General features: G+C 41.0%; 1 protein-coding gene across 2 annotated transcripts in view; it reads left to right on the top strand.

The window, feature by feature from the left end:
* Window positions 1-17,398, top strand: part of LOC115375583 (histone demethylase UTY-like) — a 48,130-nt gene that overhangs the window by 13,032 nt on the left and 17,700 nt on the right. Inside the window, exons 3-13 of one of the 2 annotated variants that reach the window (XM_030075032.1) lie at window positions 1,457-1,565; window positions 2,756-2,805; window positions 4,753-4,811; window positions 6,818-6,938; window positions 7,541-7,595; window positions 10,272-10,306; window positions 11,103-11,196; window positions 12,515-12,641; window positions 13,131-13,229; window positions 13,587-13,806; window positions 15,824-15,961. In XM_030075032.1, the coding sequence (XP_029930892.1) occupies window positions 1,457-1,565; window positions 2,756-2,805; window positions 4,753-4,811; window positions 6,818-6,938; window positions 7,541-7,595; window positions 10,272-10,306; window positions 11,103-11,196; window positions 12,515-12,641; window positions 13,131-13,229; window positions 13,587-13,806; window positions 15,824-15,961 (1,107 nt within the window). The remainder of the gene's footprint in view (window positions 1-1,456; window positions 1,566-2,755; window positions 2,806-4,752; window positions 4,812-6,817; window positions 6,939-7,540; window positions 7,596-10,271; window positions 10,307-11,102; window positions 11,197-12,514; window positions 12,642-13,130; window positions 13,230-13,586; window positions 13,807-15,823; window positions 15,962-17,398) is intronic. The other variant, XM_030075040.1, reaches the window with a different exon arrangement.

The following is a 17,398-nucleotide window of genomic DNA, read 5'->3' as shown; positions in this document are numbered from 1 at the left end:
ACATTGCCTTGACAGCAAAAACCTTAAATAACTCAATCCTTCATTATATAATGCACTGATATTCACTGAGATCAAAACCATGTTGCATACAAGGGCTAACCTTGACATCTGCTGGCCAAAAATGCAGCCATGAGGAGCATGTTATTTTGGGAGGATCAGGTCATGTGAGGTAACTGCTTCAGTTAAGGCAAATTTTGTTTGTGTTTAATTGCTAAAAGAGCTAAAATCTCACTGCCTTTCTCCCTGTTTGGCTTACTTACTATACTTACTTACTATTTTACTATACTTAATTAACCCATGAGCAAACTCACAACTTTGAACTTTTCAAACTTAATGCAAGCCATTCGGCTGGTGCAAAATCATTGTGTGCCACATTTTATTTATTTATTTATTTGGGGTATTCCAAGGTAGTCAGCCTGTCAGCCACTACCACCTTGGTCAACACGTTTCCTGTAGGAAATGCTGACCACTGAAATAGGGAAGCAGATGCTGGGGAAAGGTTTTTTGGAATTTTATACTTTTGGAATACTACTTCAATATCTCTTGACTGCAGTAATTTAAAATGTAAAATGGGATTCCTGGAGTATTTAAAAGCCTTCACTCTGTCCATCTACTTTCCTCTTGGCAAGATTTATTGGAGGAGGTATACTATTATTCAACCCTGGTGACCAGTATCAGTGTGTATCAGTATTAAGGATTTTGATTTCTAAAGGCATAAAATACTCAGGTATACATATCTTAGGTCCATTGTTTTTGGAGTGTTTGAGTTTTTGGAGAATTTATTGGCACTATAGGACTGTGTTAGAAAGCCAGTTGGTGAGATTATGGTGGACAAAGATTTTGTATGTGTGAAATTGAGATGAAGCTGGGAACTGGAATCAAATCATGCACACAAATCTCCTCATGAACGCTTGAATATGCTTTTGATGATGCTGCGCATACCAGAGGCATTCTACCTCCATGCCTTTTAAAATTTTTGGCATCTACAAGTATCTATCGCTATCTTTTAAATTAACTCCAGAGATCTGCAAGTGTGTTGTCGAGCCACAGGCACTGGCTACTTTCTTATATCCTTTCATCAGGGCAGGAATATGCATACTGTCTCTGTAATGACAGGCGAGAAGAGCCTGAAGCATGAGCCCTTATCTAGAGGAAACTTCATTCCAGCTATTCCAGCGCTGATTTTAATCTGCTGAAATAAAATTGAGTCGGCTTACCCAGACTTAGGAGGCTGACATCAGACTGACTATGACTTTGAAAGTTTTGTCTCACCAGGTCTGTTTCTTTCTTTCTTATTTCGCAGTTTGACTTTGTTTCTTTTTCTTTCTTTGCACAATAGACATGCTTTTGCTCATCTATTTGAAGTCACTCTGCGTGCATACATGTCAGCAGGCACAAGTACATGCACACACAGTACTTCCTGAAATTGAGCCAGTTTATTCTGTGTGGTCCCCAGGCTGTTCGCTGCTATGATTCGCTCATCCTGAAAGCCGAGGGCAAAGTGGAGCCTGATTTATTCTGCCAGCTAGGCCACTTCAACCTCCTCCTGGAGGATTACCCGAAAGGTGAGTGTATCAACTCTTGACTCTGTTCTGATCTTTTCTTCTCTTCACACCGCTCACTTGGTATGAATTATAAATTGGGTTGAGGTCATTACTCAAAAAAAAGTAGTGTATTACACATCACTCGTTACTTGGGTTAGGGTTAGGGTTAGAAGTAATGCATTACTTTACTTATTTACTCCCTGCGGAAAGTAATGTGTTACACTAAGCGTAACTCCACAGCATTGCCTGAGATGCATTGTCACATTATCGCCAGTTAATAATATAACAGTCAATAGCTGTACTGCAGAAATAGCCAGTATTTCCTCTACTGTGTACAATGCTACAAGCCTGTTCAATTCTGCTTTTCTTACCTGTTGACAATCAAGCTTTGGCTTATTGGTTGGGATTGACATACACTCAGTCTAAGCATCATTTTTGAGGTTTTGGGGGTCTTTCACTACTAGCTTTGTGTTAGCGAGTTGCTTGCGTAGGTGTTTGGAGAGATTTGATTTGGATAGTTGTCTCTGGCCTGGGCTGGATAATTGAAGAACTTAAGTAAAGGAAGTAACAACATAATTGTTTGATTAGTAACTGTAATGTGATTGCCAAATTTATGAACAGTAGCATGTTATAGTACTGCTTTACAAAAAATGTGATGTGATTATTAATGCGTTACCCCCAACACTGATTATTAATTTTCAGTGTGTTATGTAGCCTATTGTTTTTGTTCACGTACAAAATACCTGGTCTGTTTTATTTTATTCTTACCTTTGGTTTGGCTGTCACCACTCATCCAAGGACTATCCATTGCCTTCCTTTTGTTTCTGAGCCTCTTTCTTCTCTCAGGAATAAAGGCCTTATCCTAACCTGAAAACAACCCTGCCTTTCTCTTGTAAAGACCTCCATATGGCAACATTTTCAACATTTATAATGCCCTGAAGGACGTAGAGAATTGTGTAGTTGGATGGCCATCCAAACAACAGACTGCTGCCTTTAAACTGTATTGTAATCCCCACACACAGACACTTAACCCAGTGTGTCCTAACTCTTTCTTTGTTGATTTCCTCACCTTTGCAAGTTTGGCAGAGACATGGAATTGGCCCCACACCAGTTGTAGCCTGATTGTAATGCTGGCTGCTTGCACCTTTTCCTCTGTGGTGTTGTGGTGAGACTTCATGACTAATTCCCAGCTTCCGTCTTCTCTGTTACAGCATTATCGGCATACCAGAGGTACTACAGTTTACAGTCAGACTACTGGAAGGTAAGACTCTGACACACACACATGTTGGCTCACTTATTCACAAACTTATTTACTCATATACTCACATCCTCTCAATTACATTTATCTCACTGTCTGTCTCACACACATTGACACACAGGAAGAATTGTATGGTCATGATTGGGTTTATGTTGGTATCAAGTGTGGTTTCAGGTTTCACATTGGAGTCATTTTGAGCGTCTTTCCTGTTATATTGACACTTTGCGGTGAGACTGATGTCTGGCTATCAGTATCTTAATGAAAGCTTCCTGTTTACACTGAACTGTACCAAGTAGCTGAAAGGTTATGTGTAGGGTGTAACGATTCATTCATTGCATTGATGGTAAATTCTGTCAATTCAACTCCAACAGTCTACTAATAGGAGTAAATAGAATGAATCACTCTGACTTTGGCCTGAAACTATATGAAAGAATTTGAATTTAAACTTTCATGTCTATTTAAAAAAAGCGAAGACCTATCAATAAGCAGTTTTTAAGTGTGTCTGTCTGATTTCTTTTTTTTCCACATTTCAGTAGAAAAGTAATTTGTGCTGAATGGATACAGAATTGCCTAAACATACTGCATTAAATTGTTGACTCAAATCATTGTTTACAAACAAGAATTGTTCCTGAAAAGAAATGTCATTCTTGAATTGAACCACTGAGTAAATTGTAAATCAAAGATTCACATCCCTAGTATGTAGGTCCAGTTTGTTTTTATATGAGCAGATACAATCAGTCGGTCTGTCAGTGGTATCCCTGTAGTTGCCGTTTTGGTGTGCACTTGGGAAGGAACTTGGCTTCCAAGTGTATTGCTGTGTAAGTGTAATGAGAGATGAGTGACATGTCATCGGGCATATCATGTTGCCATCTCTCATCACAGATGTTTTCATCGAATAGTTATCAATATCTGTGTTCTGAGCCTGTTGATACATAAACATAGGTGTTAGGTGCCATTGCTCAGTGACTTGAGTGCAGGTTTGAGTACTGAACATGCAGTGTCTGCACTATTTAGCAGCGAGATGAAAAATAAACTTTTTCCACAGGGCATTTTTTTTAGCCTGTTGATCTTAATTTTAAGGGCTTTTTTTTTCCTATGGTACAAATTGACTATGAAATTATATATTTCCGTTGCATATTGGCAGATGAATGCCAAGTTGTACACTAAGGCTTGTTTTAGCTTCTCTCTCACTGTTGGAAACTGGCAGCAGGCTTATTGAAGCCAGTGGTGTGTTTCCCTACTTTGTCCTCAGCCAGTTCATCTTCCACCCCTCAGTTAGGTTTTTCAAGGCACTGGTAGTATAATTTTTGTTGACGCAGTGGTTTGTGTGGGGTCAGCATTTCGTTCTGCTTCTTCAGGCTTTGTGCTTGGGTGATTTCTGATCAAAGGCCACTCATTTGCCAGAATGCACTGAAAAAAGCCCCCGGGCCGCCCTCAAATTTCCAATGGCAGCCCACAGGCGGACAGTAGCCATGAATGTTGGGTTTCCCAGTTAAAAGGAATGTCATAAAGGTGACATGCAAAAAATTTCACAGGCATTTTATGATCTTGGAGTGTTTTTTTTTTTTTTTTTTTGCCCCAGCACCTGCTCATTTCTTGGCTCTAGAAATGGGTTACACACCACACTGAAAGGTATTGCTCAAGGTATATTTTGAAGTTACAGTAGTTTTGTTGCCACATTTTGAGCAGGATGTCTGCATTTTTGGTCTCTACAGTGTTGTTGCTGATGTGGAATCCATTAAATCTGTTTGTTTGTTCATGTTATACTGATGTTTGATTCCTACAAACATCATTCCCACACTACCATTACACTTTAGCATCAGCTATTAAAAACATAAGCTGTTGTGTACGTAGGCATGCATCTTTATATAAAGAGGAATGTAGATAGTTTTTTTTTTTTTTTTTTTTATTATGTGTCCTAATGGTCTCCCTCCTCTCCCTCTCACCCAGAATGCTGCCTTTCTATACGGCCTAGGGATGGTCTACTTCCACTATAATGCCTTTCAGTGGTGAGTACCCACTCTCTTCAGTTAATTCCAACTTGATTTTGTCCTGCAAGGCAATTTTCTCAGTAGAGCTTAAAATCAGCAAACACCACTGAACTGATGGTAACAGTTGAATACACTGTAATCTTGGTGTATAATACACAGTGGAAAGACATTCAAGGTTGCTTATCTGTGGAACAGCATGTGTGAATGACAGACTGAGATTAGATGCTTCTGTTGTAGACTGTATACAGTATGCATGTGTCTTCGTGTGTGTATGTGGTTACCAGCTGGCGAATGCTGTGGCCGAAGCTATGTGTGTTGTTTCCATGGTAACAACACGACCACTCAAGTCTCTATTCTGCCTATAAAGTAGCAATAAGAATCAGGAACCTTAAAGGAGAACTCCTTAAAAGGTTAAGAATTCCTGCATTTTGTGAACATGAACATGAACATAACTCTCTCCCAACATGTGAATGACGAGGATGCAATTTCAAATATGAACTTGCACTTTCCAAAAAGAAAATGTTTGCTATGTGACCATTTTTGTCATAGTGTAGTAGCTCTGCCTTTGCTAATGTTTGAGAAAACAACGATCAGGTCCGCTTTAACCTCAGACTTACCTTATTGATTAGAGGGAAGCTGCTTTGACATGCACATGCATGTGTACACATGCAATCTCTCTCTCTGTCTCTTTCTTTGTCTGTCACCTTCTCTCTCTCTCTGTCTCTCTCTGACTGGGAAAGTATGGAATATCATTTTGATAATTTCTAGGTCAGTTTAAGTATGGCAAACGAGGAGAGAGCATGGAAAAATATTTCCATTGTATTGACTTACATTATTAAGCGTTGAAGCTCTATTCAGTAAAAATGAGTACTGGGCGATGGGAAATTATTATGTTATCATGATGTGTTGAAATGTAATCTTGTAGAATTTTTTGAAACTTGAGCAAATACAGTTGTTTGAGGGAGATTTGTTGATATTTTTGCAATTTAAAATAGATTGATTATCTGAAAGGGGTACAAATATTACAGCTTAAATCAAGGTGACATTTTTTCACTGATTGGCCCGGACAGCTGTGACATGTTTACTGTTGCCTGACTTTGGTGCACCACAACTCCGTTAATTTAGTTTTATCTCTGCATACTCATGTTGAAGTGGTGTGTTTTTGCTAGAAGCCAATTCTCTTGCACAGACCTTTGCCCAAAGGTTCAGGGCAGACTTTGCTTCACATGGCCATTTGATCTACCAACGGGTTAACTACTTTTCCCCACATTGGCCCAGTTTAGTCAATTCATCTGAAATCTACTTGTGCACAATAAATTAGCACTGTCCCCAAACAAGAAAACTGCAGTTGAGTTCCTACTAATCCTCTGTTAAATTGTTTAATATCTGCCAACACTGAGCAGATTTTAGCATTTGCGTTTTGTGTGATCTATTGTATAAGCTTCATTTTCTGAGAATATCATCACAGTAGAGCCAAAATGCCAAGGACAGAGTTTAATTAATTTCCCACTTGTCTGCAGCATTTTATTTAGCAAGCCCAGCATTTCATGAACTAAATTCTCTCATTCTTATATAAGTTTATGTGAGCTAGCTTGTCTAAGTTGCTGCTGCAATATTTACTGACTATTATACTCCCATCTGATTGCTTCTACTGTAGTGAAGCGAATCCAACAAACACCATTACCCCCACAGTACATTGGGTAATCAGCATCTCAGCTATTCAGTGTGAATCAAAGGACACTGAATAGCACTGACTGTCTGACCAACACCACACTGTCACAGCTTAATTTTGCCTTTTTGAAAACTACACAAACGAGAAATGCCACCTTCATGCATCACAGAACCCAAAGAAATCACAATTATATTAAAATTTGACTGGTTTACTAGTCTAGAGGGACCTTTTGAAGACCACGGACCAGCTCTTGGATCTAAATGTTGTTTTTGTCTCATTTTTGTGCTGTTTCTCTGCCTTTCTCTCCTCCTCCCGCTGCTTTCTTTCATCTCTCCCTCCATCTGTTCTGCAGGGCAATCAAAGCGTTCCAGGAGGTGCTGTACATCGACCCAGGCTTCTCTCGGGCCAAGGAGATCCACCTGCGCCTGGGCCTCATGTTCAAGGTCAACACAGACTATGAGTCAAGCCTAAAGGTACAGCCTGTCTGAATTTTAAACAATCCAAGATTAACAGGCATGATTTAGGCCTATGGTTGAACTTAATTATAGCTGCAATGGAGGTGTTCTCAATTAGGGAAGATAAATGTAGAAGTTAATTTCCTGGCCTGACAGGTTGACAGGTACAGTAACACCCAAAACTGTGTGGCTAAGATGTTATGGAAGACTATGAAATATCAAGCTTTGGTAGAGCTCTAGCTGAAGAAGAAATTGGCTACCGTAAATAAAAACAACATATTTGACAAAAGGCGGCTGCTTTTGTCTCAAGAACCTACAGTAGTACTGTGAGTGCATACATATTTTTAGTGTTGGTGGTCCCAGTGGAAATGTAATTCCTTCTGATTGCTAGGTGCTATGCTCTCTCTGCCTCTCTGCAACACAGACGATTTCTAGCTTCAGCTCACTGCTCTGAATGGGTGGTTAATTTACCGATTTGGACCCATAGCTTTTGTAGTGAAACAAAAGCAGTGAATGTGTGGGAATTTAATGTGGTTTAGTCCAAGATTTGCCTTCACAACAAAGAGAAGAGTTGTTGGGATAATTCTGTATTTATACTGATTTTTCTGTTTCCTCCACAGCATTTTCAGCTGGCTTTGATTGACTCCAACCCCTGCACTTTGTCCAAAGCTGAAAGTAAGCGTCTCATTCGTAACATCTTTTGATTTTTTTTTTTTTTTTTTTCTCCTTTTAAAATGACAAATATGACTTAGGTAGACGTTTGTGTCTTTTAAATGTATGCTTGAAGAAATGACATGCTTGATTCAAAAAATCTCAGGGAAAAAAGCAACAACTACTCTGATATAATTGCTGACCTGAAAGTGAAACTCATTACTCATCAAGTCATTAGATGTTTTTAAAGCAATAGCCTTTTTTGGGAACACGTATGGTCATGAATCCGGTGATACATTTCAGGTAACTACCTTTTGTCAAAATTGAAGTGAAGCACTTAAGAATGAACCTGTTGAAAATGTTTCTTTTTTTTAACACTGCAGGCCTTGACCAATGCCAAGTTCATACTACATGACTATCAACATTGTCAGATTGCTGTACCAACACAGCTTGATATCTTGTAACCGGAAATCTTGAAGTCATTGCAGTGTGCACACTACATAACTGAGTGGCGACAGGGGGTCACACATTACAAAATCTTTCACCAGGAGGAATCCCTGATGAGTCTTTCTGGTCTTTAAATTATGTTTTGTCAAGAAAACATATGTGAGGAGTGACATGGTATGAGTGGGTGAGGGAATGAATTGGGAATGGAGATGGTAAAATGTTTTTGCAATGAAAATGTAGGTAGGTGCCTTATGGTTTAGCAAGGTTTTTTTTTTTTTTTTAAGATTATGTTTTGGCATTTCTGCTTTATTTGACAGTTACAGTAGAGCGAGACAGGGGAAAGGTAGAGGAGAGAGAGGGAGGGGATGATATGCAGCAAATGGCCTGAGGTTGGATTTGAACCCAGAACGCTGCAATCAGGACTCAGCCTTAACACATAGTTTGTGCTCTTATCCGGTGAGCTACTGGGGTGCCCCCAAGGACGTCAAGGTTACAGATACTGAAAAGCTTGTGTGTATGCCAGTGTTTTCTCATAGAAACTCTATTATTGTGCCCGCCATATAAAGGGAGAGAGAGAGAGACAGGGAGAAATGCTCAGACTGGATTCAGGGAGTTGCTTCAGCAGAAGTGCTCCTTGTCTTGCACTCTCATTTGTTCATTGGCTGTAGCTCGTCACTGACAGATCCAGATATTTAGCCTGCAAGATATCTGGAAATGCGTATACAATGCATTGGCAAGCCTTTCAGCTTACATCCTTGAACAGTTCACCTATAACACTCGAACACAGATTTGCGTCTGATCTGGGGCTTTTTTAAGCGACCTTCAAAAACTGTTGGTGAGTGGAAAATCAGGGCTAAAATCGTGTAGTGTGAACTGGGCATTCGTCTCCTTACTGTACTTGGCAGAGGAAGCATCATACTGCTGCTTCTGTATTTTTTTATTTTTTTTTTTAATATATATGGTGTGACATTTCCTATCTTTGACACATATTAAAAGCTAACTGAGTGATTTTAAAAGTGCTTCATTGAGGACACAAGCAATGTATTCCTCACTCAAGAAAGCATTTCATGATTTTGTGAGATGAATCACATAATATTGTAATGACTACAAAGAGTTTTCTCTCTCAAGTTGTTAATGCCAGATTAACAGGCTTATTATTTATTTCAGTTTGGTTACTGAATATTTAAAGCTCTCACTTTAGCTTTAAACTCACTGAACTTGCTTGAAAATCTCCAGTAAAGTGAATGTTTGCTGAACAAATGCATTTGTCAGTGGACAGTTACATCATGATGACTGGCCCACCCACTAATGGCTGTGATAGGGGAAACGCTGACTGCTGCAATCAAAGCACAATTGCTCATATATTATGGTGTAAATGTCCATGAGGGTCTGTTCTATACTACAAAACCCACAGCGGCTGATCTTAAATGGGTCCCAGGAGCCTCCTGCTGCCCTCTTTGGATCATATACAAAAGAAATTGGTCAAGGCAGACTGGTGAAATGCTTGAATCTAGTTGTTAATTGTTTTAAGATATTTTCTGGACACTGTTTGATCAACATTGGTGGGGTTCAGCCTGGGTGGAATACTGGCATTATTTGATATGCCACTGCCATCTCTGATCTCCCTGGCCCCGGTACCTGTTACCTTGGAGACAGCAATATCCATTTTTTTTTTGCCCAGCCTCTCTCTCTCTATCTGTCTCTACCCCAGCACGCTCCATTCCAGCTCCTGTTTGCTATTTACACACACATACACTTGCTTGCACACATGCACACAAGGCTCTCACTGTTTGCCTCTCTCCTCTCTGTGTCCCCTCATCCTCCCTCTCTCTCTCTCTCTCTCCCTCTCTCTCTCTCTCTCTCTCTCTCTCTCTTTCTCTCTCACTCTCCCCCCCTCTCCCTCTCATATACACACCAAGGGCAGCCCCCCCTCTCTTTCTTCCCCTCTCGCTCTCTCCCTCTCTCTCTCTCTCCCTCCATCTGCTGAGAGTCACTCAGGCAGCTCAGATCAGAGACACTGCAGCGCTCTAGACAAAGGAAGGTGCCGCCAGGAGCACAGCTCCCTATCTGCTCCATTACACTCAGTGTAGACGGGCAACCTTGGATTAACTAAGACCCATATATTGGCACCAGGGCGCTACTTTTGAGAAGACCTGTATAAGGAGGACCAACTCTGACAAGGGGTGCGAAAGCTTTCTTTAAATGCTAAATAACCCCCACCTAATGTGTGTTTTCTGTCTTTTCCTTTCACAGTTCAGTTCCACATTGCTCATTTGTATGAGATTCAGGTAAGTGTTTGTTCTTTTTATCTAACCTCTGCTTCAGTTTGCTCCCTAGGAAACAAGTCTCTTGTTTTCTTTCTGTCATTTGTAAGTCAGGAGAAAGGAGGCTTTCTGTTCATTGAATGTCCAGTATTATTGCTGTAGCCTGTAGCTTAGTTAGTGTAGTAAAATTACAGAGTATCTGAATGTCAGGGATAGCCCTGTTTTTGTGTTTTGGACCAGGTGCTGACAAATTGAGCAGGGAGCAGGGTGGGTGAGTGGGTGGCGGGTGGGAGGGGACGGGAGACTCCTCTTGGCCGTTCGGCGAGGTTGCCACGGAAACAAGAAAGTCTGTCTCCCCCTCTTTTGTATGCTGGTGGTCTCTCTGTGTGTGTTTCAGTGGAGAGGTACAGTAGCACTCACTAGCTCTGGGAGCACCAGCGCTTAAGATCTAATGTGCTTTTTATGCTGTGTCAGAACATAGCGCCGCAGTGGAAGTCTTGTGCATGTAGCTGCTGAATATTTTTGGGTACAAAAGCGTGACTTGAAAGGGGAGAGGAGGATGATTACTTTGGTGTTGCTTCTTTGTCATGATGGGCAGTGGAAAGATAGACAAGAGACAGGAGGATGGCATGTGGCACAGGTCATGGGTTGATTTCAAATCCGTGATGTTGTTAGTGTACAGCTTAGCACACTGAGCCACATGGATGCCGCAGTGGAGGGATTTTCAAATGCATCTCAGCTATTTTTTCATCATTGCTTTGTTCTCAGCCTCCTTCTTCTCTTTGTTGGTCTTTTCCTTACCCCCTCCCAATAAATCCAGAAGAGATACCGGGCTGCCAAGGAGGCCTATGAGAGTCTTCTGCAGACAGAGGATCTCCCTGCACAGGTGAAGGCCACTACCCTGCAGCAGCTAGGTGAGAGACACACATACTTGCTGCACACAAAGTATGGAAAATGATTATGTCAAATTCTAGCTTTTTCAGAAGTAGGGAATATAAATTAAATACAAACTTTATCATTTTGCTGTGGAGACTGCACTGCGTGAAGAATTAATACCATCATTTGCCTAAGGTATTAAAAGAAAATCTTAAAGTTGAGGTCTTCAAAACTCTGGAATATTACAACTGAAAATGTCTGGACATGCACAGACACTGCATATCCTTCTAGTCACAGCAACCCCCCTGCAGTTATTGATTTAGTTTTTTGTTCTTGTTCTATACTGATTTCAAATGCAGAGTGGTTTTTCGAGGCAGTGTTTCTCCTACCATAGCCATGGTAGGAGAAATGGGCAAAATGGGCAGCTTGCCCCCCTGTAAAAAAACATAAATTTTATTAATGTCATTTCCCTAATTTATTTGCACTTGTTTAATTTGCGCTTATTCTGAAAGTCTCTACTGTTTTTTTGTCACAAGTCTTGCGCAAATTTCTCCTCCTCTCCTCCCCTCTGCTCTCTGTGTTTCACTGAGGGTGGGGCTTAGCCCCTCCACACACATGGAGCAGAGCAGAGGAGAGACAGATGAAGACAGGAGAGACAGACAGTTACTCAGTTGTTGACAACTCTTTATGCTACTGTAATTGCAATAAAAGCTTCGACCTCAGTGTCAAAACCAAATGTCTGAATTTGAGGCTAAAATACCTTTTTTGTTTGCTTGTTTTTTGTTTTTATTTGAAACGCTCCCAACTTGTAAAATATGATCCTTTTTAACTGTAAATAAAATTAAATCAGCTTGGAAAATAAAACAACAGACAGCTTTCTTTACAGTTTTATTCAGATATTAGAATGAAGCCATTGTATGAACTTTCCTGACTGCATAGCCTAGGCTTTACTATGTAATCATTCAGGTGACATGCAAGCCAACTGATTTAGGCCCTTTCTCAAAATACTATACAAGTCTATTTGAAGAAATTTCACTTGAAATTTCAAGTGAACCCAAATCTGTCCTAACAAAATGAGTGCAGTCCAAACAGATTTGGACTGCATTTATGTGTTCAGACTTGTTGTTATGAACTCTAATACTATGTGGTAATATTTGGCCTTCAAAACACAGAAGTAGTTACTGCTGTTTGCCCCCAGGCAGAGTAGAGGTTGTGTCACATTTAACTCTCATGCAAATGATTATATTGGCTTCTCGTAAAACATTCAAAACAGGCAGTTGACACATTGGTTCTTTGTTTAAGGGCCTCAGTTGATGAATTGCTGAGGTGATTGACTACTCTGGTCTGGTTTTGCAGGCTGGATGCATCACACAGTGGAACAGCTCGGGGACAGAGCCAACAAGGACAGCTATGCCATCCAGTGTCTGCAGAAATCTCTGGAGGCCGACCCCAACTCTGGACAGTCCTGGTACTTCCTTGGCAGGTAGGTTGTGTGTGGGCAAGTACAGTTGCATATGGGCAGTAATCTCATTAGAGAACTAGTCTATTTTGTAGACAAATCTCACTATTTGTTTTAAGCTGGTCTGATAACAAGATAAATCAGAAAGGTTCAACAATCCTGAGAAAGTATTTATACTGATGACATTTTTTTGAAGGAAGAACAACCCCAATATATGTGAAGACTTTGATCCAAACTGCGATAAGCTGTGTACCGTTTGACAAAACTGACACATGCTCTGACAAATGACTACTGACACAAATAAAGCTCGTAAACAACTTGTACTAAGGCTGGCTTTATTAGTTATAATTGCAGGTTGTGAAGCTTTTGCTGTTGCTATACCATCAAAAACCAACGGAACATTACAAATCACAGCTTTCATTGGATGGTTCATGGTGGATGGATTTGTGGCTGCTATTTATTTAATGCTTTTTCTTGTCTAAAGCAAAATGTTGGCATGTGTGTCTCCTGCAGGTGCTACTCGAGTATTGGGAAAGTCCAGGACGCTTTCATCTCGTATCGGCAGTCCATAGACAAATCAGAGGCCAGTGCAGATACCTGGTGCTCTATAGGGTAAGGGTCAGCTTTTTCAGTGGAACCCTCAGATGCATCGCCATGTAACCCTTTCTCACATAATGGAAAAAATCGTTTCTCAACATCTTTCATCCTCCTTTTCCCTTCATTTTTTTGAAATCCTCCCCTCAAACTGCAATTTAACCCTTGCTTCAATTACTCGAGCATCCCTCATGTTGACCTTTTTCCTCCATGAACAACCACTTAATCTATTTGTAACCTCATATCCATGTCTCTTTGTCTGTCCCTCTTCTCCCTCCTCCTCATCACTTTGACCCCCCTGCACTGCCCTCATTTTTTGCCGTCTTTTCCTATGCATCCTCCTCCTTCCTCCTCCCTCCCTCCTCCCCCATGTAGGGTCTTGTACCAGCAGCAGAACCAACCCATGGACGCGCTGCAGGCCTACATCTGCGCTGTGCAGCTGGACCACAGCCACGCGGCTGCCTGGATGGACCTGGGCACGCTGTACGAGTCCTGCAACCAGCCGCACGACGCCATCAAGTGCTACATCAACGCCACACGCAGCAAAGCCTGCACCAATACCGCCGCACTCACCCACCGCATCAAATGCCTGCAGGTGGGTGGAGAGGGGAATGCGTGCCTTCCTCTGACGGAGGGGAAAGGAAAGAAGGAGCCGCCAATGCCATGCGAGCCTGCTTTGATATTTGCAAATATCACTCTATTGGGTGTATTCACAAAATGATGGACTTGTCGTTTTATTTGGTAGGCTGTATTTTGACAGCCTTTTTTTATTGATTGCTTTATTTACTGTTTGTTTAGGCTAGATAAACTCCAAGCTAATTAGGCTAGTGTTGACTAACCAGGTAACTATTAAACTCCTATCTAATAAGTCCTATTTCTATTAAACGTATTTAACATATGTAATGTATAAATGTTTTTCTCCCCCAAAGGAAGAGCAGTAATGTACTATATCATAGGCATAGTGAACCGTGGTTGCTGTAGCTCCCTTACATACTTGGAAGTGCTTAACCACATTAAATATTATTTTTTTTGGACTGTACGAACAAATACACCAATATATGGAAAACTGAGCATTTGTTTTAGCCTAGATTGGTGCCAGATTGATGGGGACTTCCATATAATACAACAAGAGGCAAAAAATGCGGGTAGTCGCAGTTGATTTAATTTCAGGGTAATTTAGTGGACCCATCTGTAATTGATACCTGATTTGCCCTGATAGAGTCAACCACACCCATCTGGTACATATAGCAGGTTAAAACGAACATTCATGATGATTTTGAGAAGCTGTTTGACAAGGATCTGACATGAAACAGTGATCAGCAAACTCTGATGCCTGGCTCACTCAACATCAGCGGCCTCCACCTTTCCTGTCCCTCCTAAACGTCCCAGACCCTAAACCCTTTCCACCAAGATGAAGAGGAACAAATGGGATTTTTCAGGGTTCGCACTTAAGCACACACTGCTGCCATTCACTGTGCACAGGAGATTACGATTTCTTGCTTTTTGTTGTTTTATGTTCGCATCCTTGAGAGGCCTCAGCCATGTTGGATTAGTCTGTATATCATTCCACAGGGATGTGATTAGGAGCACAAAACAGCAGGCAACAAAGCAGGAAAATGGTAATCTCCCGTGAGAAATGAATGACTGTTGTGTACCAAAAATACATGAAATCCTGGAAAAAAAAAAGCCCTGAAAATTCACATCTGGTGGCTCTTCCTCTCCAATGTTTACCTAAAAATGCTCCTATTTTTATGTTATTTGGCCTGTGCGTTTGTTTAAAAACAGTAAATTTTTTTCTGTGTTGCTCAGATATTTGTACACAGTACATCTTCAGCTGACTGGCTGGTTAAATCCAGGTGGTGGCCATATGCTTGTCCTGTCCTTTGTTGGCATCTTAATTTTCCTGCATTATACCAGTCCTATTCTTTTATATCTATACTTGTATCTGGCTGACATGGCAGTTCCTCCTAAGTGGGGCCTCTTTGAACTTAAATCTTTAGTCATGTTTCATTTGATGTCTCCCATTTGTTATTTAAAAATCTGCACTGTAGTCCCTCAGGGAAACATAGGAGTGATCTTCTTATCCTGAGGTTTTCCTCCTGGGGTGAATGTTTTTGGGCAGGGATAGATTCACAGTCGAGCTAACGATAGCTGGTCTTTAAGTCACCTGCCAGTCCTCTTATCCCATGTGTTAATTTATTCATTTATATTTTTTGGAAAAGCAAAGTCATCTCCCTATACGTATGCATGAAGTAACGTTGCATTTTCACCAGTTATTTTAGCATAATTCCATGGCATTAAGACAAGCTCTGTGACTTGTTTTAATGGATTTGCTGTGATTGTGTGTAATGGGTTGTTGAATATTGTTGCTGAAGGCCATTCAAGTATTAAGACTACTTTGTTTCACTGATGCGTGACACACACCCAGCAGCCATACCAGCACAAACTTGGATATATCGCTGTTGACTTACAGCCTGGCTTCACTTGTTATAATCTCTACCTATTTACCATTACTGATCATTTCCTTCTTTTGAGGTCATCATTTTTTAAAAACCTTGTATTTTATTTATTTATTTTTGTTTTGTTTTTCACGCCGTTTTCCATTCCCATAGGCTCAGTTGAGTAACCCCCAGCTCAGTAGCCTACAGGGTAAAAGTAAAATGCTCCCTCTTATTGAGGAGGCATGGAGTCTACCAATCCCAGCTGAGCTAACCTCCAGGCAGGGAGGCCTGAGCAGTGCACCACAGCAGGTGAGAGACCAGTTAGAGCAACTACACCTCCCTCCCCCTCCCCTCCCCTGCCCTCTTACCAAGTGCACACGCACAGACACAGCCATTCACACACATAATCTTAATGTACACACAGACATACCTCCAGGTCAGCATACACGCATTTACTGTCACTCATTTGAACACTCACTGGCTCGCTCATTGATAAGGTAGACACACACATACATACACACACCTGATAATGGGCAACACTTCAGCCAAACTCCACCCTGCTGTCTCTGTGTGCAAACGCTGATGCCAGAAAAAGCTGAAAACTTCCAAAACAAAGCTACTCAGTGAGTGCTTTTAGGGCTGAACAGTTCATCAAATATTATCAAAACTGCAATATCCAAAACATGGGAGCAGCATTTTTTTGATGAAGGTAAAATATGTGACAAAATAGTAATGAGCAAGGTTTTATGGTGCTACAGAGATGCCCTGGCCTAAAAATTGTTCTCCAGATATAAGAGAACTTTTTTTCTTTTTCTTTTTTTTTTATGCCGACACCAGCATGAATCACTCATCATCATTTCAAGTTTTTTTTTCCCAGTGAAATTGAAATTTATTAATCAGATATTAGCATTTCCAATAAAGTGAACATCTCAATCACAGTATCTTAAAATAGTTAAATAGATGCATGATATTGTTGTTTTTACCATATCGTTCAGCCCTAATTGCTTTACTTCTCTGCAACATGCTGTTTCTCAGATCAGAGCGCTCGACCATTTTCAGCTCAAACTTGTCCACATCACTGCTGCTTTGTGGCATCTGTTAAGGCGGAGGAGGGGTCCGGCCAAGTGTTACCCAGCCCTTATTCCCTTTCTTCTCCACAACTCAGTAGTCACTCGGCCTCACCCATCATGTTTTAAAAATAAATAAAATGAAGCATTCATGCAAGCTATTGTTACTTCCTTGAATAAAAATCTATCCAGTAAATTTCTTTCATCTAATCCTGTTCTTAATTTGACTTGGCATCCAGGATAACCTCTCTCGAGTTCACCGTCAAATCGAAAAAGCTGTGGTTGTACCTGCACCATGCTGCTGTTTGTTCATAATCTGCTTTGCTTTAGGCTGGAAAAAATTGCCTTTTTGAACAGATTAAAATGCTCTTAATTCTAAGCCAAGTGGCTGTGTTTGTAATTCTCACACTCACTGTTGTATGGCCCTTGACCCTACCCCGGACGTGATTGGTGAGGTCGTGCTGCCGTAGACTAGATCCAGGTGTCCCATTGGCTCTGTCCATCTTCCTCCCCCTTTAGTAGTTGACCTTAGGTGTCCTGCAGCTGCTCGCAAAGCCCCAGCAGCACCCCCTAGTGTTGCATTACCACTCATTCCATTCACGTCCATGATAGAGACCAAATAGTTCCATTGTGTCCACGTAGGTGTGTGTTCATTGTTGTGCTAGTGACTTGGCATTGG

Source organism: Myripristis murdjan, chromosome 2 (assembly GCF_902150065.1).
Source record: "Myripristis murdjan chromosome 2, fMyrMur1.1, whole genome shotgun sequence".
Lineage (NCBI taxonomy): Eukaryota > Metazoa > Chordata > Actinopteri > Holocentriformes > Holocentridae > Myripristis > Myripristis murdjan.
The sequence above is the reverse complement of the archived record's forward strand: the minus strand, read 5'-3'. Positions and strand labels throughout refer to the sequence as shown.